Here is a 24,352-nt window from a genome sequence, read left to right as displayed (position 1 = left end):
CACTCCTTGTGTGAAAAGGCTGACTGCGGGTCCCCACTCAGTGTCTTGTGTGTTCCACGCCTGGGGCAGAGGCCAGCACCAGGGTGAAACTCAGCCAGGCTTTAATTGGATTAAAAAAGAGAGACAGAAGCACCTGGGGGGCTCAGTGGGTTAAATCCTCTGCTTTTGGCTCAGGTCATGGTCTCAGGGTCCTGGGATCGAGCCCCTGCACTGGACTCTCTGCTCAGCGGGGTGTCTGCTCCCCTCTCACTGTCTGCCTCTCTGCCTGCTTATAAACTCTCTCTGTCAAACAAATAAAATCTTTAAAAATAAAATAAAATAAAGAGAGATGGAAGGAGAAAGTCAGGAATGCTACAACACATTCAAACTCTCCAGTCCCGAGACCCTTCGGCAATTAAGGCCACACGCGTCACACACCTGCCACACGCGTCACACAGCTGCCACACACGTCACACAGCTGCAGAAGCACTGCCAGTGTCAGTGCTCGTCTTGGCTGACCGGGACCCGGCACCCCCTCCCCGGGGAGCTGCGGGAGAGCAGGGGCTGCACCATGCCGGGGTGCACGGCAGAGCCAAGCCCACAACCGAGGTCCCCATGCTGCTGGACGTCCACGCACGCTCGGGAGACGGAGGTAGCGCCCTCCCTGCTGAGTGGGAAAACGCAGAACGGAAATCACAAACCCGGGGAGACAGCACGTCCCACAGGTTGCGGCTCCCCTGCCAACCCAAAGGGCGCATGCCCATGAGGTGTGCTCAGAGAGGAGGGGCCGGCGGGCTCTCCGTCGACGTGTACCAGCCGGCGCGGAACAGGGCTCCGAAGACGGTCTCGTCCAACAGCCCCACCACCCCCGGGGGCCCGGACGCTGCGGAAGCCGAGCGAACAGGGCCTCTGAGGCTGGTGTTGACGCGGCCCCAAGACGCACGCACAAGAGTCAAGTGTCACTTACGCGGCTTGGCGTTGGCGACCACCGCCAGGCTCTCTGGGGGGTGCACGGGGGGACACCGGTTTTCTCCAGCGCCGCTGCCGCTGCCATACTCTACCACGTCCACGTGTCCGAGAGGGACGCTCCACTTCAACAAGTACTTCCGGCCGGGGGCCGCGAGGGCGGTGCTGTCCGCGGTGCTGAAAGAGGAGGCCGCAGGTTAGCAGCCCTCCCCGCAGAAGTCAGGATACCTGTCGTCCCTTGACACTCGGGTGAGAAACACACCGTTGGGTCCCCCGGGGACCTCGCAGGGGAGGGCAGGAACCCTTCACTGCCTAATCCAGGGGGACGGGGGAAGACGGAAGGCTTATCTCCCAAAAGCTCCCGCGTTCCCATGAATGCTTAGAGGGGACAAGCCAGAGGCTCCCTGACGGACGGCTGGGCAGATGCTCGTGTGTTCTGGCACAGGCTGCTCTCGGGGGAAATGTCCGCTTCATTTCGGAACTCCTCTTTACTCCCGGTGAGAGCAAACCTCGTCTAATAAAGTCAAATCCTGCCATCAGACTCCGTGATGAAAATACGTAGGTAAAAATTAAATAAAACAATCCCATGACCTGTGTAGGTTATTTTCTTCTTTGGCCACACAATGAGGTCTATGTGCGGAGACCCCACGAGCCACACCTGCTCCGTAGGGGAAGATACAACAGCAAACACCTGCGTGACCAGCACCCGTCTGGGCTGCCGGGCCACCAGCCACCTGAGGTCCTCCGCGTGGCCAGAAAGCCCCCCTTCCCCCGCCAGGGGCAATCACTGCTCCCCACTTCTGGTCACTGTCCCAGTTTGCTTTCTGCAAGACGTACGTATCTTTTTCAGTCAAAATGTACACAGGAATAACCAAAAGTCCAGACGCTGTACTTTTAACCGAAATGCTGGACCTGTTGGTGCCCGAGCTGCCCGACTTCCCTCTGATGTTGGAAGACCTTACTTCTCCATGTCTAGTCTGCGGAGGAAGGGGAAGGAGGAGACGGCAACCCTCAGGGACTGTGTGCTCTAGGGATTCTGCAGGCTCTGTACGTAAAAACAGAGAAGCCCAAGAACTCGACCCCAATGTCTACTCATCCTGTTTGAATCTAAAATCTTCACTCCTACTGAGTTTTGGGGGAATCTTCCTATTCTGATAATCCTCGGGGTCGCTAGAACATTTTGGCCTGACCGAGGTGGGTCCTCCCTGCACCGCCTCCCGGGAGTGTCCCTCAGAACATCTCAGTGGCCACGGAACGGCGTCCCCTGTTTCCTCACTTTGTAGAAGGCTGTCGGAACATGGCATCCCTGCCACAGCCCGGGGCGTTACTCTTAGGAAAGCCCTGGTAGTGAACACAGCTAAACCCCTTTCTAAGGGTTTGTCCACTTCTTGCTCATCTTGAAAGTATATTGTCAGCTCCAGGTTTTTAAAAATGACATAAAATTTTTCCAAAGACCCAAACTGACCAAGGGGCATGTGCTGGAGCACGCACCTGGGCCGCCCCCGGGACCCCGCAGGACGCAGGGCGGCAAGCAGCCTTCTCGCTACATTCAGACAAAGCTTGCTTACGAACAGCAAACACCCACGTGTGCACCGTGCTTCGCTGTCCACAAAGTCCTTTCACCGTGTGACCTCATCTTTCCAGTGTGTGCAGAGAGCTGACTGCTTTCCCTGGAGGGGGGATGCTTCCTGCACCGTTAGGCCTGGAAAGCAGTCTGTGCCATTAGCTTCCATGTGGCAGGAAGTGGCTCTCGGGGTGGGAACACGGGGAGCAGAAGGCACTTCCTGCTGGGACATGCTGCTCAGACCTCTCCAGGCCCCCAGGCTCGGCCCATGCTTCACTGACCTGCTCCTTTCCACACGCGGGTGAAGGCAGTGGCCAAACCACACCAAGCGTGGCTGCTTCCAGAGGTCCGGGTGTGGCCACGGCAAGTTCAACGACAAAGGCTGAGCCATGAGTGTGAATCAAGCCACTTCCTGACATGGGGCTGTCGTTAAAACTGGCACATTTGGGGGCGGCTGGATGGCTCAGTCGATTAAGCAAACTACTCTTGGTTCTGGCTCAGGTCATGATCTCGGGGTCGTGAGAGCGAGCCCCGCACCAGGCTCCACGCTGAGCAAGGCGTCTCAAGATTCCCCTTCTGCCCCACCCCCACTCACGCTCTCTTCCCTCTCGCTAACAAATAAAACGTTAAAAAAAGGGCCTATTTTCCAGACTTACTCTGTGCCTGTCTCAGAGCCACGGACGACGAGGAGGAACCATCACAAACACTGACAGCAACGAGGCAGCCCCGTGCCAGGCTGTCCTCAGTGGGACCCCCGAGTCCCGGGGATCACCGGCTTCCCCGCCAGGACCCTACATAGTGTGCGCATGAGGCTCAGCGCGACGGGGGGACTTCCCGGAGCCCTGGGAAGGCGGGGCTGGAATCGGGCCGTGCCGGGTCAGCCCCCGGAGGCTCACCCACCCGGACCCGTGCTGGGACTGCATGGGACCAGGGGCCGGCCACCACGGGGGGACCACAGGCACCGTGCTGGCTCCGATCTGGGGGTGCGCTCATGGAGGCCCAGCACCCAGGCCCCCTGACAACTCACAGGCCAGTTCCGTGCCGCTGCCACTCAGAGCACGAGTTCAAGCGGCCCCTGGTTTGGCGCACACGTGGGCGCCCAGCGGACCCCGGGGAGGCCCCGCTCACCGTGCACTGACCGTGGCACACATCAACACATCGCTCAGCAGGAAGACACGGCGCTCCTTGGTTTTGACGATCTCTCCCCGGTCGTTGTACACGGTTTCGATCATGTCATCCGACCGCACGAGGTACCGATTCCCGCTGCTGAGAAGCTGAACATTCAAAGTCACAGTTGACGCGCTCCCCGCAACCGAGGTCATCAGAAGGACAGAAAGCGTGGGCGGAAGTCTTGCAAAATACAGGAGCACAGAGCGTCAGGGCTTTGCAGGTTTTCCCCTTTACGGAGAATTCCCGCACTTCCGATCACCCTGTGTGTGTTCGCTGTGTGCAACGCTGAAAGCAGCTTTTTACTCTGTGGTTTCAGTGTTTGGAGTTACCTAGAGTGAGGGAAGTCTGACCCCCGCAGCCCTTACACAGTCCTCCAGCCGAGAGACACGGACCCCGGCACGGGGGCCCACCCGTTCTCACCCGTCAGTCGTACGCCTTCTTAAACAACTTGCCCGAGTATGAGCCCCAGCCCTTGAGACTGTCGTCCGCGGCCGGCCGGCCGGCCTCACTGTCAGCCTGTTCTCAACATGTGCACGGGGAGGACGAGGCCGTGCGCACAGGTACGGGATCGCCAGCGAGGGACACGCAGCCCTTCCTCGTCAGCCTTACTCTGGGCCCCACACACGCCCGCAAGCGCGGTCACCAGAGCCAAGCAGGGTCCTAAACCACGTCCCTGGCACTTAATGCCGCATTCAGCTCACAGAAATTCCTAACCAAATTATTAAGAAAGTCAGGAAAAACCTGTTCCTCAAAATGCATTAAAGTTCTCGTCGTGAACCCACGGAGGGTCACAGGGAGGGCACTGGCCCAAAGGACAGAAGCGGAAGTGACCTTAGCGACGTAGGTACGACACGGAACTACTCAACACTGAACCTCTCCCCGTGGACCGGGGCTGTGAGCAGGTTCGAAGTCCACGTCAGCCCAGGCTGCTGTCCCCGGACAGGGGCTCGCCCGCGTACAGCAGAAACACAGCTCTGCCCAGGAGCTGCTTTCCCGCCGCGGCTCCCTCCCGTTCCCACAGCTTAGTCCGAGCACGGGCGGGTGCAGGTCAGAACGAACGTTGACACACCCTCCGCTCTGAGCGGAAACACCGCATTCTGGCAGCGAGATTCAGACCCTGCGAGGCTGTGGTGAAGGTGGGAGGCCCCTCCCCCGAGAAAGCGTGCCCGACCCGCCGGACGCGCTCCATCGGCCTCTGAGGCAGGGCCGGGGCCGCGGCGTCCGCACAAAGCTTCCAGAAGGTGAGTAGCGAGTGGCGGAAAGAAGGGCGGCTTGTTAGCACACGGCACAGGGCGTCCCCGCGCGGACTGGGGGCCCGGTCAACCTTGGTCAGGTATCTCTCGTTTATGGCCTTGGCGACGTGCTTGATCTCGCAGCGCTGGTCGGCGTCTCTCTTCCTCTCGTTCAGCTTGTCTGCTAGCGTCTCCAGCTCGGTCAGCGCCATCTGAAGGGGCAACCGGTCCGGGTGGCCTCGGGACGTGTTCTTCAGCATGTCCTGGGGGAGAAGCACGGTCAAAGGGGTCCTGGGACTGCCGGGGCGGGGTGCGGACCGCGGCCCACACGTGCTGCGCTCCGTCGGGGGAGGGGAAGACAAGCACCGGGAGAGAAGGAGAAGCCGAGTGACCCGCGATCCGGCCACACACGGGAACGGCTCCTTTGGCACAAACAAAAGGAACTTATTAAATGGCTTTGCTGATGGAAAAAACCAGCATTTCCCAATAAAGGCACCATAAATATGAACGGGCCACATCTTAGAAGCGCCCCGCCCTCCCTAACCACGCTCAAGGTCACTCCTAGCCTGCTTCTCTCCACCCCCGTCGGACCGACGGACCCAGGCCCTGGAGGTCAGCTTCCAAACAGAGTCGGCGGCATTCCTCCCGTGCCCGCACGCAGGACCCGACTCTCCGGGGGCCGGGCACCCCCTGTCCGCGTCCGCAGGCTCCCAGAGGGAAGAGGAGGCTGCCAGGAGGGGCCGACAGTCTGGTCACCGACAAAGTGGCACCACACGTGTCAAACACGGGAGTCGGCTTTCAGGAGCAGCATCTGTGGGATAGTCACGGGCCGTCCCCCTGCTCTGACACCGGACACGGAGTGGGTCTCCGCTCACGCACGCAGGCCACGTACGGACGCCTGCAGACGGAAGCAGACGCGTCTGGAAGCACCGTTCTCAGCCGGCCCCCGATGCCGGAATTCGACGGTGCCTGCCTCACCTTTCCACCTGCTTTTCATCTGAAGGAAAAAACCTGCAGAAGCCACGACATATTTCCACTCTGCGTGGGCTGTACGGACCCTGCCGCACGCCCGCGTCCCTCCGCGTCACTGTACGGACCCTGCCGCATGCCCGCGTCCCTCCGCGTCACTGTACGGACCCTGCCGCACGCCCGCGTCCCTCCGCGTCACTGTACGGACCCTGCCGCACGCCCGCGTCCCTCCGCGTCACTTGAATCCTATCGAGGCAGCAGACTCCTCAGGAGAATGCCACGGGCTCCGACAGTGCGAGCTGGCAGGGTCGGCCCCGTTGCCAACCACAGTCAGGACACAACGCCAGGACACAACCATGTAGGGAAAAAGGACGTCTGTCTCTCCGTCCAGACCGTGAGTCACACTGGCCCAACACGGGACAGATAGCAGCAGTGGGACACAGTGAGACAAACGTTCCTATGGGACCATGTGTCTCAACCCAGTGGGCCCAGAAAAGCCAGGGCCATTCAGCTTTACCAAGGGTCAGGGAAGCCTGGGGGGGGTCCCAGTGCTACCAGTAACACGCCCCAGGAGAGCTGGGGTCAGCGCAGAGACAGGGAGAGCAGGCTGCCCGATGGGCCAGAAGAAGGAGGAGGAAGCACGCGGGTCCGCAGGCCATCCCTCCCTGCGTGCACGGAGCAGACTCAGAAGGGAGGGGACACGCGGTCTAGTCTTGCAGCCCGGCCGCCGGCCCCCGCGGTCCCCCAGGCAGCAGCTCCCGGGAGCACCCGTACTGGGAGCGGAGCCCCTGCATGACCCAGCCGCCCAGACTGCACACTCTGCGTCCAACCATGCATTCTCCTGAGCCCCACACCCACCCCGAGTCCCCCAACCTGTCGGGGGAGCCACTCACAGGGATCCTGGAGGTCTCAGGTCAGGCTCCTGAGTCCCAGGAGCACGGGGCGGGGGGCGGGGGGCGGGGAGGAAGGACCACAGAGGGACCGATCTCACTCAGCCACGGGCACAGCTGTGACATGAGAGCTCCTGGACCAGAATCAGAGAAATGTCACCCAAGACCGCATCCCTGCTCTTGAGCACCACGAGGCGCAGAGCCTGTCCTCTGGTGTTTTGTTCTGTTCCCCACGGCCCTCCCCCCTCTTCTAAAAATACCTATTTTGGTAATACCTGGGCCAAAGGCCTACCAGGACTTACTAACAGTTAACCAAAAGCTGACAAACAAGACTGGAAACTACACCCGCTGCAACAAACGAAGAACAGAAACCTTCCGCGAGTGCGGCGTGAGAACGCAGCAGGGTCTGGGCACACGCCGTGGACGGGGTGACCGGGGTGACCGGTCACGCACCGGCACGCACCAGCACAGTCTGCATGTGAGGTTGAACGCGCTCCCCACGATCACAGGGCGGTCGTGTCCTTGCCCTTGGTCCGTGTCCCGCTCTAGCTAAAGAAGGAACTGTCTAATTGGCTCCATCCTTCATCCTCACTGAACTGCCCGCCGGGGGCCGCCCACACGAGCAGCTGGAGGAATCAGACCCATTTTCTGGGTATCCTGACGGCTTCTGTTGTTAGCCCTCCAGCACACACGACGGAACCCGAACCCGGATCGGACACGTACATAACTGACGCTCGCTAGAACACGGACGTGGAAAACAGACAGAGACTAACGGCCCCATGAGACCAGCCACGGACACGCGGATGTCAGCGGTCGGGGATGCGTGTCCTTGTCACAGCTCTGTGACGACGCGGTCTGGGAGGTCATGTTCCACAGGGATCTGGTCAGTCACAGCCGTAGCCGTAACCTCGAGGGAAGGAGCTTTGGTGACGTCACCGAGGGCAGGGCCAGTCCGCCTCCGCTGCGTCCCCAGACACGAGCCATGCCGAGCCGCCTGACGAATCGGTGGAACCCACACCCGGGGGCTGCCGTGGGCTGTCCGCCTCCGTGCGGCAGGGCCCCGGCCGTGGGGAGGGCGAGGCGTGTGCGCGGACGGAGCGTCCCACGGAATCGGTGCCTCACATCTGGCCCCGAAACCGGATTTGTTGGAAAGAACACAGGCACCAATCTGAATATGCTTAGTTTCCAACCACGTCGCGTCCACAGGTGAGCCTCTCCACATGGCGTCTCTGCTCCCTACACCGTCTGTGGACCACGTTTACGAAGGGCTCGGCTTGTCGGAGTCTGGACTCGGACTCCCGAGCCCGCCCGTGCCCTCTGGCCGCAGAGGGTGGGTTCTTTCCCACCTGAGCCTAGACCCAGACCCTGTTGGCTGCGGACGGGGCGGATTCCTTTCTGTCCCCGGAGAACCTGCATCCACCCCGTCTGCCCGTGCAGGAGTGGGCCGGTGAGGGCCCGTGTCCACACTCGGGAGCCCCCAATCCTGCCCCCCCCATAACCGCCCGGGGAGGGAGGAGCTCGGAGACGGGGCCGGGAGCACAGCGGCGGCGCGTGGGCAGACGCCGGGAAGGGCACGTCCTTACCTGCAGCAGCAGAATAAACTGCGGGAACCTCTGTATGGGCTTCGTCATCAGGCTGTAGAGCGTGACGCGGTCCGGGCTGGACTCCTGGCACTGCTGTGAGGAGAAGCGGATGCTCGCACTGCGGCCGGCAGGGACCCCCCTCACCCGACGGGGACCGAGCGCAGACCGGCCGCAGAAGCCCACACCCGGCGCCGCCCGCGTGCTCCCGCCTCCGAGGGCCGGAGCACGGTGGCCGGTTCCGAGTGGAAATCTCCCGGGTTGGCATTCGAGGCTCCCCGAGGGCGCCCGGCCCCCAGGCGGGGCTCGTCCACCTACAGACGCATCTCGGCCTTCTAGGGACTGACAGTTTCCGAGACGCTACAGCCACCCGAAAGTGCGCTGACAGAAAGGAGAAAAAGAGGCTCCCGGGGGATTCCGTCGGTTGGACCTTCGCCTCCCACTCACGTCCTGCCCCCGGGGTCCCAAATTGAGCCCCGCATCGGGCTCCCTGCTCAGCGGACGCCCGCTTCTCCCTCTGCCTGCTTGTGCTCTCTCTCTCTTAAATAAATAAAATGTTAAGAAAAAAAAAGGAGAAGAAAAAAACCGCACAGAACCCCAAACGAGAGCCGGCAGGGCTCTTGACGGCAGCCAGGCCCACGCTCTGGGGGAGTTCTCTGCAGCAGTGACCGCTGGCCAGGCTTGGCTCTGGGGGGAGGGTCTCGGGGGAAGGGGCGGGGAGGGCAGGCTGTCCCTGAGTCTGTGTCCTGCGGAAGCTGCCCCAGGAGCAGCCATGGCAGAGGACGTCTGGGGTGACGGCTGCCACCACCGTGCAGCAGGGGCCACCGAGTCCCTCGTCATGCCTCCGTGTGCCAGGGAGGGACGCGCCGCAGGCCGGACCACCGCACAGGGATGGGGTCTCCAGCTAGGGCAGCGGTGTGGCCGCAAGGCAGAGTGAGGGCTCAGCCCACCACCACCAAGGGCGGCTCAGCCCCCTAAGACTGGTTCCCGGGTGGACCAGGACGACCCACACCTCGTCCTCAGGCCACCGGCAGGCGGTCACACGGCAGCGGGGGCTGCCCCTGGCCCCCCCGGTGGACAACCTCCGCAAGATGGTTACAACCTCCTCCAAGCAAGTGACCGCCTGACCGTCTGTGTGTCCTTCCCCCAGGAGCGCATGGGATACAGAGAGACCACCGAGCCCGAGACCCTCGAAGCGGGGACTGACAGGATCCCCACTAACGCTGACCGGAGCGTAACCGGCTAGCGAGGGTGCCACCCGCGCCCGCTCCCTGAGGTGGCAGCAGATGGAGAATTCAGTTCAAGGAACAGGAGCAAGCTTCGGCTCAGGGTTTAGGATGGGAGCTGGGCCTCGTGTGCGTAGGTCTGGGGTCGGTGGCTGGCCACGGTGTGGGGCCGTGGGCCAAACAGCCCAGGTCAACTGCGCATTGTCAGCGTCAGAGGCACCTTGCCTCTCACTGGAGCAGGGACAGAGCCCATGGCCCACGGGGGGCTCATCCCTCGGGGATCAGCTCCCTGCTCTGACCTGAGGGGCCCGGGGATCTCCACCCCAATCCCAAGGCAGCTTCCTCTGCGATCGGACCTTAGCTGTCCGTCTGCCCGCCCCTCCGCACCCGTCCCGGGGTGTGCACATGGAGGTTATTTCCCGAGAGCCCTGCCATCCCTGAAGACTCACCACTTCCAGCTCTGACCCAGCCCCTTGGTACCAAAGCTTGCGTGACCCTCGACGTTTACAGGCAACGTGCATGAAAGCTTCACCACGAAGCATGTGCACACAGAACGCGTTATCGGAGGGTGTGAAAACCCAAAATGGGAAGAAAAACCAAGAGCTAACCTTTAAGAACTCGAGGAACGCAGGCTTTGTAGCACACGTTTTCTTGAGGATTGCCACCGCGGTGCTGAAATTATTCACGTACTCGCTGTAGGCGTCCAGCACCATGGACTTGGAAAACTGAAACACCAGAGAGAACGGAAAACCGTCAACGGCGTGCAGAGCCCAGAGGCTCACTTGTGGGACAGAAGAGAAGACGTGAGACCCGCCCCAGATGGGACCTCTCAGTCGCTGGGATGTTTCCACAGGACACGCTTCCTTACGACCCCGTGTGATTTCCTTTCTTCTTTAAGCAAACTTGCTCGGACTTGTTTGAACAGATGGTCGGTCTCCCCCCGCTCTGCCCGATGTGCTTGTCGGCACCCCTGCTCAGACCCCCGACGGTCCAGCCTTCAGCTCAGCGGCAGCCCTGACCAACACCTGCCCTTAATGTCCGGCCGGTCCTCGCTCCGTGGATTTCACCTCTGGGGGGGCCACCCCACAGGCCCCAACAACCTGACTGGCAGGCCCTGAAGGTTCCCGGAGACGCTGCGGGGGAGGCAGGGCACCGATCCCCTCCTGCGTCTCTGGCTGACGGGCCATGCTGCTCCCCGTCCTGTTTCCCTAGAAACGCCAAGCGGCCTCCCGCTGGGATTCTCCTAAGATCCCACAAGTTCTCAAGATACACAGTAAAATCCATCCGGGGATCTGACGCAACTATCACGGACAGAAAAAAAAAATGCTTTCTGTATAAAAATCAACTACAGTTTTTCAGGCTTTTCTTCCTTTTAAAGAAGTTACCAAGACAAATATTTCAACAAGTGTGAGCCAATGCAGAGACCGACACACAAAAGAGCCGGAAAACACAACGGCCGCACAGCCACGCTCTGTTCTCTCTGTTCTCCGTGAGGTGCCGCGGGGAGAGCTCTGCTCTTGCGCGGGGCTCGAGGCGGCCCGGACTGCGCACGTCGTCAAGTCCACGCTGTTCCACGGGAAAGACGAAGGCCTCCCGCACCCCGACAGCAGCGTGGGCTGAGGTTGGCGGCTCCTGCGCCGCCGTCCCTGGAAGCTGCCCGTCTACACAGAACACTCGCCAAGCCCAGCACACGGAGTTCACCAACGGACCAAGACCAAGGGTTCGGAACTGCCGGTGCGCACCGCGGCTGCTGGTTTCCAGGCAGCTGACCTCCTCCCCCGCCACGAAACGTGAACGTGGCTCGCCACGTCCTGTGTCGCCGGCGGCCTCAAGACGGCTTCCGCGCCACAGGTCCCCAGGCCGCAGAGCACTGGCTGGAGCGAACATGTGGGGAGTTTCCACATGGGGTAGGGAGCAGGGCGAGACCCAGCTGCCCCGGGGCTGGGTGGGAGAGAGCGGCGCCCTCCACCGAGCCCCGGCTTGGCCACGAAAACCACATTCCCACTGCCTGGCGCGGCGATGTTCCGGGACACCCCAGCGGCCTGCGGACAGCGTCTGACCACGTGTCCCAGAGCCCCCCCCGCCCGGCACGGTGGCCACAGAGAGCAGCCAGGCCGCCGCCGACGCGGACCCCCGGCACGGGCACGGGCGGGCGCAGCAGCCCACCGAGGCCACGAAGACGTCCCCGATGGTTTCCACGGAGTCCCACTCGGCCACGCGGCCGGCCAGCGCGATCTGGAACAGGCCGTGGCACTGCAGCAGCTCCTTGACGCGGAAGAACACCAGCCTCAGCTTCCTCTCGCTCAGCATCTTGGGCTCCATCTCCGACAGCGGCCTCTCGTATTGCTGGCAAAGACACGCGGCGCGGACGCTGGGGGGCGCGTCGCAGACACGCGGAGGAACCCCCTCTCGGAAGTCAGGGTTCGCGCGAGCCACGCGGCTCCCCACGTGTCCCCGGGTCCTGCCACGCCGACCCCGTCCCGGCTGGTGCGCGCATGAACCCGCGTGGGCGGACGAGGCCCGTGACAGCCACGTCCCACCACACGACGCGTCCGTACCTCCAGAATCCTCTTCAGGGCGCCCACGTAGTTCTTCTCGCTGTCGACCACGGAGCCCAGGATGTACCTTCTCACAACCTGGTGACGCGGAGACACGGCAGTGAGCGGAGCACGGCAGGAAACCGAAATGTCGCTTCTCGTGCAGCACGAGCTTCGTTCCCGAGTCCTCCGAGCGGGAAGCAAAGGACACGGCCCCGGCCCTGAGGGTGTGCTGGACGGCACATTCCGGGCACAAAACCTCCTGGGCCCACTGCCACGGCCACAGGATAGGTCCAGCCTCAAACTGTCAACGGTGGGGACGGCGGGACAGGCCGCGCTGCAGCAGTGATGTCAGCCGCTGGGAGCCGTGGGGCAGAGTCTCCCAGGCTTGCGCTGGGCTGGGCTGCGGCAGCTCCCGCCCTGACTCAAAGCCGCGGGTGGCATCCCAGGTCCAGGGGCATCGCTCCCGCGGACCGATCCAGGGGCATCGCTCCCGCAGACCCGCGGAAGCAGAATCGGCCTCCGAGGTCAGAGGAGACCTTCAGGCTCAAGAGCTCAGGAGCGAGCACAGCCAGGCGGCGGAGGGCACGGGGAGGGGATGAAGCCGCCCCCCTCGCCCTCACGGCTGCGGGCCAGTCGCACCCAGGGGACGGCGCTCTGGGCAGTTCCTGGGAAAGGCTGCACGGCTGGCAGGGCCATCAAGCCTACAGAGTCTGGCAAGTTCCTTTGTCCAACGAGTGAAGAACGAGCACAGAACCAGCCGGGCCTCTACACCCCGCGGCCCCGGCCCGCCCCTCGCCCCTCGCCCCGCACAACGCCGGCGACAGAGCCCAGCGCCCCCCGCGGCCGGACACGGCGTCGCCCACCATGGGGAGCTGGCAGTACAGGACGTCCCAGGGCCGTACCGTCCCACGAAAGGCGACTGACAAGGGAATGACCCTCCACAAAAAGGACCCTTCAAACCCACAAAGCTAAGACAGAAACCAGTGCTCCTCGGGCACGCTAGAGGTCAGGGACGCACTCGGTGTGGACGGGTCTGGGTGGAGAGAGGCCCCCGCGGTCAGGAGTCTGAGCGCCGTGAGGAAGGCCAGACCCCACCGCCCAGTCACTCCCCGACGAGCAGCGGCCTGTCTCCACCGTCCCTTTCCCTGAATGCAGATTCCCAGATGCTGCAAGTCTCCTCAGGTAGAACATCTGGGGTCAAACCCAGGAAACTACAGACACTTTTAACAGTCCTGAGAGAACTCAGAGGCCAGGCCCCACGTCCTCTACACAGCCGTCCCCTGCTACGTCTCGGTGCCCGACCTGTGCCTGCCACCAGGGAGGGCCCGGCTTCATCCCTCTCCCCTGGACCCCGTGTCCTCCGACAAGGGGACCCAAGTCCAGTCACACGGTATCCCCCAGGAATGAGCATGGAGACCCCATCAGTGGTCCGAGTCCCACACAGCATAGGAGTGGGGTGAGGAGACCCAGGTAGACAGACAAAGGGACACGGAGGGTGTAGTCAAGAACCCAGGTCCCCTCTCCAGCGGGTGAGGCTGGACAGCGGGGGGTGAGCCACGAACGGGCACAGCCGGCACCTGCTGCGCGGGAATCGCAGTCACTCGTCCCCAGGGAGCACCGCGGAGCGCAGGGCGTTTACGGCTCACCCCACCAACGACTCGGGATTTAAGATTTCAGGTTTGGGGATCAGAGGCTTGGCCCAGGTGTGGGGCCATAGGGTGCCCAGGGCACGGCGTCGCCCCTACCACCAGCCTCCCGGGAGCCCCGGCGACCTCCTGCGGGACGTGTGCGTGACACGGACTTTGTGACACGCAGCCGCCGCTGCCCCGGGTCTTCCTCCGCCGCCCACTCGCTCACGGGGCCGCACGACCCCCCGACACGCCTCCTCGGTCTGCCGGCCCCACGCTCGGGCTCCCCTTCAACTCCGCGGGACGTTCGCTCCTCGTCTGGGGACGGCTGACAGCCACGGACATCGCCCAGTGTGGCTCTCTGTCCAGGCTGCGGCCCCAGCTGGGTCACCACACCGCCCCGTCCCAAACCACCGTGCGCGTGTCTACCTCATGCTGCGCGTCCGCACCACGGGCACCACGCGGACCCCGTGGAGAACAGCCAAGGGCCCCCGGAACCTCCAGCTCCAGGGCACACTCTGCTCGGGAGATTTCTCTTCCTTTCACCCAGGGATCGTTCACGGACACCACCGCGTTTTCCTCCCTCGCCTACCTGTTTCCAGAGGCTAAAATGGCAGACACCCCGCGGACTTCATCGGTTTCGGAATGTGGGTGCGGGGCCTGCGACTGCGCCATTTGCCGACGCTCGCCCAGCGTCTCTAGCTGAAGTCGCCCCGTCAGAACCGGTATAAATCGCACCCACCCCCGTCTGCCGCTTACTCCGGCAGTGGTGCCCCAAACGCCCGTGGGCCAGGGAGACCGCGTCCAGGCCCCACAGGGGCCGCGGGCAGGGGACGGCAGGGGTCTGACGGGGAGACGGCGGGCTCGGTGAGCAGCCGGCACAGCCCCCCATCCTACCTGCTGCTGAGACAGACCCTCAGGCATGGGGGTGAGGACAGCTTCCGGATGTTTGCAGTCAACATCGATAAATAAATTCTGCTCCTCTTCAAGACAGGATCTGTGATCTTAACAAGAAATCAGAAACGGTCATGACGCGACAGCACGGTCACAACAACAAACCATCGAATGCCGGCTTTGGGCACTTTGGTTTTCCGTGCTCAGGTTCCATCGGGCCATGGTTGAATGGAAACTTGGACGTGCCCAGAAAATACCCTTCCCACCCGAGGACCACAGCGTCCATCGACACCTACAATTTTCAATGCGTGGAAGTTTAATTTTAAAAGCAGTCATGTCCTCTGAACACCTCTGAACCCTTCCACGTGTTGACCTGGGCAACGCCGCACTGAGAGCGAAGGCCCGCGGAGAGCCCACGCTCGGTTGCCAGCGGAAGCTAAGGCAGACTCGGCGTCCTTCTGGACTCTGCCCTGCGCTGCGGGAAGCAGAGCTCGCACCACAGCAAAGCGCTGGGACCGGAACTCGGCGCGTCTCTGAACACTCGGCGTGCCGGCTGGAGACCAGAACGGCAAGGGATCCACAGCCGCGGGAGCCGAGAGACCATGGAACTCAGAGCTCCACACCCGGCTGCGCAGAAGTGTCCGTAAGGAGACAGTCCAAGCCCGCGGAGTCCACACCCCTGCGAGAAGGGCTCACGTCCGCAGCGAGGGCCTCACCCCGGGCCAGCCAGAGTGCGGAGCTGCGGGGCCCCCGTGAACGGCCGGGCTGCCGGGGCACAGCCACGTTGGAGGACAGTCGGGTGCCTTCTCACAGCAGGTGACACAGTCCGACCCCGCAGTCCTCGATCCTGACCCAAAGGACTTGAAAACTTGGGCCCGCACCGGCCTGCCACGGGAGCTCCCAGCGGCCGGCTCCTGATGGCCCGGGCTTGGCGACGCCAAGAATCCCTTCGGGAGGTGACAGACACATTAACTGTGGTCCACCAGGAGTGGGTGGTGTCCGGCACTGTGGAGAGAAAAGCCTTCGAGCCACGAACCGACGTGGGGCGTCTTACAGACGTGTGCCCACGTGAAGGGCGTCGGTTGGAGGTGTCTGCACACGGCCGGGCTCCGACTCCGACAATCTGGGGATGCGAAGCCACAGAGAGAGTGACGAGAGCAGAGGCCGCCGGGCGTGCAGCGCACGGAGAGAGAAGCCGGCGGAGCACAGAAGGTTCTTAGGGCACGATGCCCCTCTGCATGGCACAGTCACGGCGGGCACCTGCCACCGGCCCTGTGCCCAAACCCACAGAACGCGGCACATTGGACGGAAGCTGCGTGGCCTCATCAAGGGTGACAAGCGCACCACAGTGATGTGGCTGCTGGGGTCGGGGGTTCTGCGTGGAGGAGGCTGTACACAGAAGATCTCTGCGCCCTCTGCTCAGTGCTGCTGTGAATCTAAACTTGACCTTAAATAACCAAGTCTTAACAAGAAATAGAAACAGAACCTTCTGGTGTCCGGAACCCCCCCCGGGTTTCACGGATCAGTCCCAGGACCACCGAGTCGGGCGCGTGGGTGGGTTAAAAGCTCCCACCTCCTCACGACCACGCCCAGGGTAAGAACCACCCACTCAGTCCCGTCTTCCACTTCGCAGCTTGGGTGACTAAGGTCGTCGGGCTCAGGCAGGCACCTGACCCACAGCCACCCGCCTCGGGGGTCCCCGTAGACCGTCTCCCTGCCCGGCTCGGGGCTTCCCACCTGCAGCCATGAAGGACCTGGTCCGAATGAGGGAGCGGCCCCTCTTCACCGCGGCCTTCGTCTTCTCCAGCCCGTCCTTCGTGCCCTCCCTGGCGGCCTTCATAAGCTTCTGCATCTGCGAGAGGAGGGAAAACGTGAGAAGAAGCATCGTCGACGAAAATCTACTTGCTGCTTTTATTTTAAAAGACGACTGTCAAGAATTAAAACGTCTCCTCGGGTCGGCTCTGTGATCAGGGAGAGCTCGCTTGCTGTGCGTGTGCATGCGCGTGCGATTGTGTGTAATTGTGTGTGTGCGCGTGCATGTGTGTGCATGCGTGGCCTGGGCCATGTTTTGTGTGTTTAATAGAAAAGAAAGAAAAGCGAACTTGACTAGCAGCCCCTCCTGCACCCGCCGCGTGCAAGGCCGATCCCGTAGCTCCGGGGACGACTCACAAGGCACAGAGTCACGCAGCGGGCCCGGGTCCCGGCACACACAGGACACAGCCCACGGCTGTCTGCTGAGCTCCCCGGGGGGCAGGGCCATCGGCTCAGGGGTGCACATAGGCTGCGTGAGCGGTCACAGAGGGAGGACAGCCCGTGGGAAGCCAGAACCCCACTTCCCAGCAGAGCGCCGTGTAGAGGTTCCGGTTCCCTGAACCCAGAGCCCCGCAGCACACACAGGTCACTGGGGCTCTGTACCATGACCAGCTGCTCTGTCTTCTCACCTTCCTTGTTCCTGAAGGCTCTGAGATCGGAGGTGCTCACCATTGGGCTCCCAGGGATTCTTTCAGAGAAACCCAGATGTCCCCCTCCACACAAGCCTGCGTCCGGCCCAGGGGACCCCCACACTGCGTCCGGCCCAGGGGACCCCCACACTGCGTCCGGCCCAGGGGACCCCCACACTGCGTCCGGCCCAGGGGACCCCACACTGCGTCCGGCCCAGGGGACCCCCACACTGCGTCCGGCCCAGGGGACCCCCACACTGCGTCCGGCCCAGGGGACCCCCACACTGCGTCCGGCCCAGGGGACCCCCACACTGCGTCCGGCCCAGGGGACCCCACACTGCGTCCGGCCCAGGGGACCCCACACTGCGTCCGGCCCAGGGGACCCCCACACTGCGTCCGGCCCAGGGGACCCCCACACTGCGTCCGGCCCAGGGGACCCCACACTGCCCGCCACCCTGGTCCTCCCACCGACTCTCCCAACACTAAACACACTGCAACCCTGTCGCCAGCTCCCTGCCCCGGGGCCAGATCGCCACAGCCTGGGTCCCTCCCCGGGGGCATGCACTGGTATCGGACACGCACGTGACCCCGGCTGCCCCTGTCTTCGAGTCCCCCGAGCGTCGCCCAGCTGCAGCCAAGCCCTGCCCACACTCGCCAGGTGGGAACCCGCTCCAGCCTCCACAGGGCACGGCCACCGCAGCCCCTCGGACTCCTGCATCGGGCCTCCCCTCCTGGGCACGTGCCCTTCACCGCCGCACCACCTCCCCTGTGTTGGCTGCTGGGACCTCCTGCTCACACCCCCACGGCTTGTCTGCCTGTGGGGCGCCTCTGCTTCGTCTCCCGACCCAGACCGCCTTCCCAGACCGCCCCCTTCTTACCCCATGCTGGACTGCTAAGCCTCCATCTTTACCAGACCCCAGTCTGGGGCCCCCGGACAAGAATCAGAGAACGACAAACAGACGACTGACGGGGACCAGCCTGCACGGCACCTAGTCCCCAAGCAGCAGCGAAGCCCCAGCACCTCGGGAACCGCACTGCCCGTCCCAGCAGTCTGGAAGCCGAGCCAGGGCCCCCAACCCATCCTCACGTCTGCCTCTTTCTGGATGAAGGGGGTCAGCCTGGCCTGGCCCCAACTACATACCACGTTATCACTCCCTGCTCCCAAAGTCATTCTGCTCACCCGGGCCACGCCCTACCTCCGCACCTGCTTCCAAACTCCTCCACCAAGCTGGCCTCCATCACACCTCCCCCGTGACCAACGACTGAGCTCACGATTCTCTGGGGAATCGCGCCAGGCCCCTGACGCTCCCACGTGACCTGCTGCCTTACATTCTGCACAGGAACCAGCCCGAGGCTGAGCTGAAAGGAGGAGGAGACCCCCAGAGCCCTGCTCCTGCTCCGGGAGGCCCAGGACGCAAGAACGCTCCAGAATCAAGCAGTGACTCTCACGGAAGACACTTTTAGGTGAACGTCTGTTTTCAGTTAGATGTCACTTGACACACATGGACAGACCGTAGGACATCGGCAGGACGCGGGACGGGGACGTGAGCAGTACTTGACCGTGCCCTTTTAAAACACAGCTCCGGGGACGGCCGCCACCTCGCTCAAACCCAGCCGCTCCTGAGCCCCTGGGTCTCGGGGGCCCTTTAGACTCGTAAAAGTATTGAGGGCCCCATGAGCTCTGTCCCCCCGGCCCTCACGGGTCTACGTTGACTGGACGTTAAAACGTTGAGAAAACTATCAAGCTTCAATGAACACTCATTTAGAAATGACAATAAACCTGCTCTGGGTCGTGGACGTAGCGTGTTCAGGGAAAATCCATGTCGTTCCCTAACGGCCCGACAGGCGGCGCAGGTGCGCACGTGTGGGAATCCTTGGGGCATCTGAGAGAGGGGATGCCCGTCAGGGGGTGGGGGGGTGGGGGGGTGACACCCCACGGAGCCTGGGGGACACTCCCGTCCGCGTGTAAGAGAAGGAGGCAGAGAGAGGGAGGGAGGGTGAAGAGCGTTTCAGGAACAGTGGGAGCCCCTCCGCCGGCCGTGGTGACCTCTGGAAGCCGAGGACCACACTTTGGGAACCAGGGATGGTTAGGAAGGGCCGACGTCGCTGCCAGGCGGCCTCTCTGGGGAGCACGGCCTGTTTCCGAACACGCATGACCCACGCAGCTGGTGAAAGCACGAGCCGCCCTACCTTCCGTTCGTGCCTCTGCTTTAGCTGCTGAATCTCTGCGGCCCCCACCGCGGTGGCCATCAAAGCTCTCATCTTGCTCTCATAGTGCTCCTTGAAACGGGCTAGGTCATGGGAGAGCTACAGCACAAAGAGACACAAGCTGTTCACAGACGCACGCCTCCCCGTCCTGAGACACAGTCTTACGCTGGCAGGACGCGGCGGCGTCGTCCGGGGACCCCGCGCCCCACGGGGAGCCCCTAGTTCTGGTCCACCGACCCCGAGAGCTACAAATGTGGGGGAAAGAGCCGGACCGGGAACTTTTCTACGCCAGACAAAAGCGAACACGGGCACCAAAGCCTCTGGGACCTCAATCCTGTGCATTCTGAGGACATTAAAATGACCCAACATGCAAGTAGAAAAGGTATAAAGTTATACTTCTGGGTCAGCACCAAGGCAGAAGGTACCCGAGTTCCAGACTGCCCTACATACAGGGTGTCGTGATCTGGGAACGGGCAGCACAGACTTCTAAGTCTCCAAGTGACGTCACATCGTCTCAGCCAGGGGAGGGCAGGGCTCCTGCAGGCACTGCCCAGGGGGTCGCGCGTCTCCGATACGGAAACCGAAGTCTCGCCAATGCTTCCCGTGTCGACCCAGGAAAAGACGCCTGATGCAAATGTTCACTAAGCCTCCGTGAGCTGCCTTGTCCAGCACGAGAGCCCTCCGTGAGCCGTTCTAAAGTCACGACTTAGAACGAGAACGCCTGGGCCTTCCCTCAGCCCGTCCCTCCTGCTGGCCATGCTGCCGGCCGCCCCAGGACGTGGCCAGGCTCGGGCAGGGGAGGGAGGAGGACGCCCCATGGTCATCCCGCACGCGAGAGCCACCTGCTGCGGAGCAGCCTCTCCCTCTGCGCTTCGGGGCGTCTGCCCGGGCACCCAGTGGGCAAGGCAGGCAGGCTCGGCTCAGAAAGCGCGTGAGGCGCCCGTCGGCCGCACCCGATCCAGCCGCCACCAGCGGGAAGCTGCAGCGCACTCTGTCCTCCTGACCCCGGCCCTAGGCCAGAGAGGCGGGTGCGCACGGAACCTGCTGCCTCCGCGGGCCTGCGGCCTGACGCGCGGCCTCACACGGCGGCACGGGCAGCCGCGGACACGGCCTGAGCGCCCTTCACCCCTTTCCCCGACGGCACAGCCGCCGCCACGAGACCACGCGTCTCAGGACGAGGGTCCGCCCCACCGAGTGCGTCCAGGGCCACCGCGGTCCGCCGCCCAGCTCCGATCTCACACTCTGACCCTTGAAGCTCCTCCCCAGACCCCCAGGAGGCAGTGGCACACGCACACGCACACGCACACGCTCCCCTCGGGACGGAGGCGGCCGCTCTGGGGCTGTCCTTCGGCAGCACGGGCGTCTCACAGACACGAGGCCGTCCGCGTGCCCGGCGCACCGTGACCATCCGTGCACAGCACAGGTGCTGCGGGCAGCGGTCCCGAGCCTCTGGGTGTGTCTCTAAGAACGGCCGCCGCGGCCACGCTCTCGACGCAAGCCGGGGCCCCTTCGCTCCCGCCTGCACCTTCCTCACGCTAAGTGGGCCGCGCCGGAAGCAGCGACACGTGGCGGCTGCAAACGTGCCCTCGTGCTGCCCCCGCACAGCCCCAGCACATACTTGCTTTCGGTGGCTGCTGCGCAGGAAGGACCTGGGGACCCCGTTCTTGCACTCGGAGTCACTCTGCTCCTCGTAGCTTTCGAACTCACTGGAGCTCCAGCCGCACTCCACCGAGCTGTTTCCGCCTTCCTCTCCGTTCTCCACGTCGTCGTAAACCATCTCATCTGAGGGCGAAAAGGCCACAGCAAAATACGAAACACAGAATCGGCTCGTTAGGGTCTGTGCGTGTGGGCGGCTTCACTCTAGCCTCGGGAGCGGGGGTGGGGGGCGTGTCCGACCCCGGGGCCAGCGCAGCACCTCTGGGGCGGGGCAGCGATGGGAGGGGTCGCGAGCCCCCGAGAGCGCGCAGCCCCCGGTGCAAACTGAGGGCCGCTGGTCTGTAAGAAGCCACAGAATCGTACCAGATAACTGTTGGCCGTACGAAGAGAAATGCAGGGAACATAGGTAAGTGCGTGACGGACGTATGGATGAGAGAGATTCAAATATGACAAGGGAAGTTCATGAGAAACAAGTGAATCTTGCCTTGGTGCCAGCAATGGTTTAATAAATCTGCTTTTAAGTGTTTAAAATGTTTAAAAATGCCTTTAAAATGTTGCAGTCACGTCTGCCGTTTCAGAATTAATAGAGAACAGAGGTCTATGATACCAAACACAGTGACGAGGGTTCTTTACCGTAACAATTCCAAAGGCTTTAATTTCCACCTTTTACTTCGTAATCTGTATTCATTCTGCAAAAGGGAGCTCACGGAGCCGAGCTGCCTCACGGTACGCCCACGGCAAGGACAAAGTCTTGACGTTCATCATGAATTAACTAATCCGCTTCCTTTCTAATAGATGCCAAGGCCACAGATTCACGAAAAGTAATCCTGCGATACATCCTAATAAAAAAATATGCAGTGGAACAAAAAAATGCAGATGGGCTTCCTATTTTCAGTGCCGTGCTGCTGGGGACGGGAGTTTCTGAGAATGAAATGTCGCTCTGCAGACTTCCAGGATGTCACGTGTCTCTGGTTTCTGTTATAAACACGTGAGCATAAACGGTTCTTTCAGACGGCCTTTCTCCAGCATAAATGACCCGTTAAGAGTAATTTCTGCTTAAGTTAGGACTGAAGGAGAGCTCTCACACCCCAGGCACAGCGGACCGCCTTTCTCTTAGCTGTGTTAGCACTCAGCGGTCAGGACGTGTGACAGCGACTCTGCTCCGCGCTCTGCCACAGGCAGTGCTCTCTGGGCGTCCCCCACGCACGCGAAGCTTCCAGGGCTCCACAGCGTCTCGTGAACGACAGAGGGTTGATGCTGGGTGAGCTGTGAGGCCCTCCGGAGTTCCCGGGTGCACAGAGGGACGCTTTCTGACGCTGGAGAAGAAACGCAGCCGCGGGGCACGTGCTCCTCCACGGGCCAGTGAAGGGAGAAGCTGGTCCACTGGCTGAGTTCTCCTGGGCTGCAACCTCGCTACCTGCCCCGGGCCGGGACTGTGCTGGGGGGGGCACAGCAGCCCCTGAATTTGCGTCATGCCAGTAAACAGTGTACACTACCCTGGTTAAAACAGTCAGTTTCCTGCAGTGTGCACTTGGCCGCAATTTAAAAATATGTAGATGCTCCCTGCCGTATGGCGTGAGGGTCCTCCCAGGGCTGCGACGGAACTTCACCCTCAAAGGCCTTATTTTGCACAAAGCACGTGGGCCTCCGCTCTCCCTCGGACACGTCTGTGTGTCCACGGTTCACCAAACAGCCGAGGTCGCGGGCAGCCTGAATCCTGCAATTATACTTCCAGGGAACCTCAAATATCTAGTGCCATCTTCACTGAACGTGTTTAATTACCAAACACTTTATGTGCACCAAAGAGCACCATGGAGCAGGCCGGTCTGCGGGCCCCATGTACAGCATGCCAGCGCCTGCTCCCACGGAGGCAGCAGCACAAAGTGACCCACGCATGGCCAGAGCCCTGTGCCCTCCCCCAGGTCAGCACAAAGCAGTCCCAGTCCACGGGCATCCACTGACCTCAGAGGTGCTCATCCAACGTAAAGGTACCTGCACCCTACCCCTGGGGGTCTTGCTTTTTGCTCAACCCTACTTTTAAACATGTGTGTTTGTAAATATATATATATATATATATGTCATTTACTCATTTTTAACTGCAGCACAATGTCTGCTGGAAGAATTCACTGCCATATATGCGTCCTTTCCCCAGGTGTGGGGCCACTGCGTTCCCCGCCTCTTCTGCTCTTTACAGATCGTGCCACAGACGAGCACCCTTACACACGTGTCCTGGACATGGGAAAGAATTTCTCCAGAAAACACACCTGCCAGGGAACCACCAGTTTGTATCACCATCTGCACATTAGCTAGGTCTTACTGAAGTGTTTTTTTTTTGTTTTTTGTTTTTTTTCCCAAAATGTTTGTGCCACCAAACATTTAATAAGCAAAGAGCAAAGGGCCACCGAGGGGACCAGGACCTTCTGTGATCCTAACAAGGGAGGGTGCTGGCTGACGTGGGCCCTAAAGCACACACAGCACACACGTCGGCGCCCTACACGGCACTGTCCTCACAGGGGCACGGCTGGCTCTACCCAGCACCGCTGGCACCCTCACTAGGGAGACTACTGGTAGACCTCTGCTGCGTTTTGGTTTTGGGAGGCCCCAGATCACCCCGTCTGGGCTGGGAAGGGCCTACCCGGACGCACAAATTACCCAAAAATAAATTTCAAGCTTGTTTTTGCAGAAACCAGTTTTTAATTCCCACTTCATTTGCAGCATGCATTTAAATAAAATACCTGCCTGCACACTCCTTCAGAAAACACTTCAGTTTGATTTCCGAAGGGGCCCAAATGTTAAGTGTGTCTCCCCCTCGGTGTAGGAATCTGGAGGGCAGGGACGAGTCTGTTGGCTGAGCCTGCATCAGTGCTCAGCGTGTGATAGCGTCCGGACACAGGGCGGAGTGAATAAATTACCACGTGTTTTAACTCACCATTTAGTACGCTGGCTGTAGATTACAAGGACAGGTTGATTCTAAGAACATGTCCTTTCTTAGCCTGAGGACGTTTCCTCCTATTAGGAGCTTTTAACACTGACTGAATCCTATCAAGTGCATTTTAAGCATGCTTTGAGATGAGAGTAAGGTTTATGTCCATTCGTCTGCTCCTGTGGAAAAGATGGTCAAAGAACCTGCTAATGTTAAGGGATCCATAAAGCCCCGAGACAAATCTAAAGGGCTAAGGTGGGCTTTTGCTTGTTTGTTGGGATTCTGCTGGATTTTATTTCTTTACATTTTCATTAGGATGTTCAGCATCACCCCTTTGGGTGAAGGGGGTTATAAGCTTCTACTGAGACCCTCAGGAGTGACCTGCTCCCTGTCCTCTATGGTCCATTGGAACTGCGTGTAGAGCAGAGGAACTGCCTGTCACCTGATGGTTTAGCCACTCTGAGACGAGGACACGGGTCTCGGTGG

General features: G+C 61.5%; 1 protein-coding gene across 3 annotated transcripts in view; it reads right to left on the bottom strand.

Moving 5' to 3' along the window:
- ARHGEF10 (Rho guanine nucleotide exchange factor 10) overlaps positions 1-24,352 on the bottom strand; it is a 90,545-nt gene that overhangs the window by 30,734 nt on the left and 35,459 nt on the right. The window contains exons 8-18 of one of the 3 annotated variants that reach the window (XM_044225746.1): positions 20,906-21,069; positions 19,270-19,386; positions 16,376-16,490; positions 14,642-14,748; positions 12,135-12,212; positions 11,743-11,922; positions 10,185-10,301; positions 8,354-8,446; positions 5,004-5,174; positions 3,638-3,783; positions 947-1,122 (exon numbers count right to left, since the gene is read on the bottom strand). In XM_044225746.1, coding sequence (XP_044081681.1) covers positions 947-1,122; positions 3,638-3,783; positions 5,004-5,174; positions 8,354-8,446; positions 10,185-10,301; positions 11,743-11,922; positions 12,135-12,212; positions 14,642-14,748; positions 16,376-16,490; positions 19,270-19,386; positions 20,906-21,069 — 1,464 coding nt within the window. The remainder of the gene's footprint in view (positions 1-946; positions 1,123-3,637; positions 3,784-5,003; positions 5,175-8,353; positions 8,447-10,184; positions 10,302-11,742; positions 11,923-12,134; positions 12,213-14,641; positions 14,749-16,375; positions 16,491-19,269; positions 19,387-20,905; positions 21,070-24,352) is intronic. The other 2 variants (XM_044225747.1, XM_044225748.1) reach the window with 2 other exon arrangements.

Source organism: Neovison vison, chromosome 11 (genome assembly GCF_020171115.1).
Source record: "Neovison vison isolate M4711 chromosome 11, ASM_NN_V1, whole genome shotgun sequence".
NCBI classification, from domain to species: domain Eukaryota; kingdom Metazoa; phylum Chordata; class Mammalia; order Carnivora; family Mustelidae; genus Neogale; species Neogale vison.
This window is presented reverse-complemented; position numbering and strand designations above follow the sequence as displayed.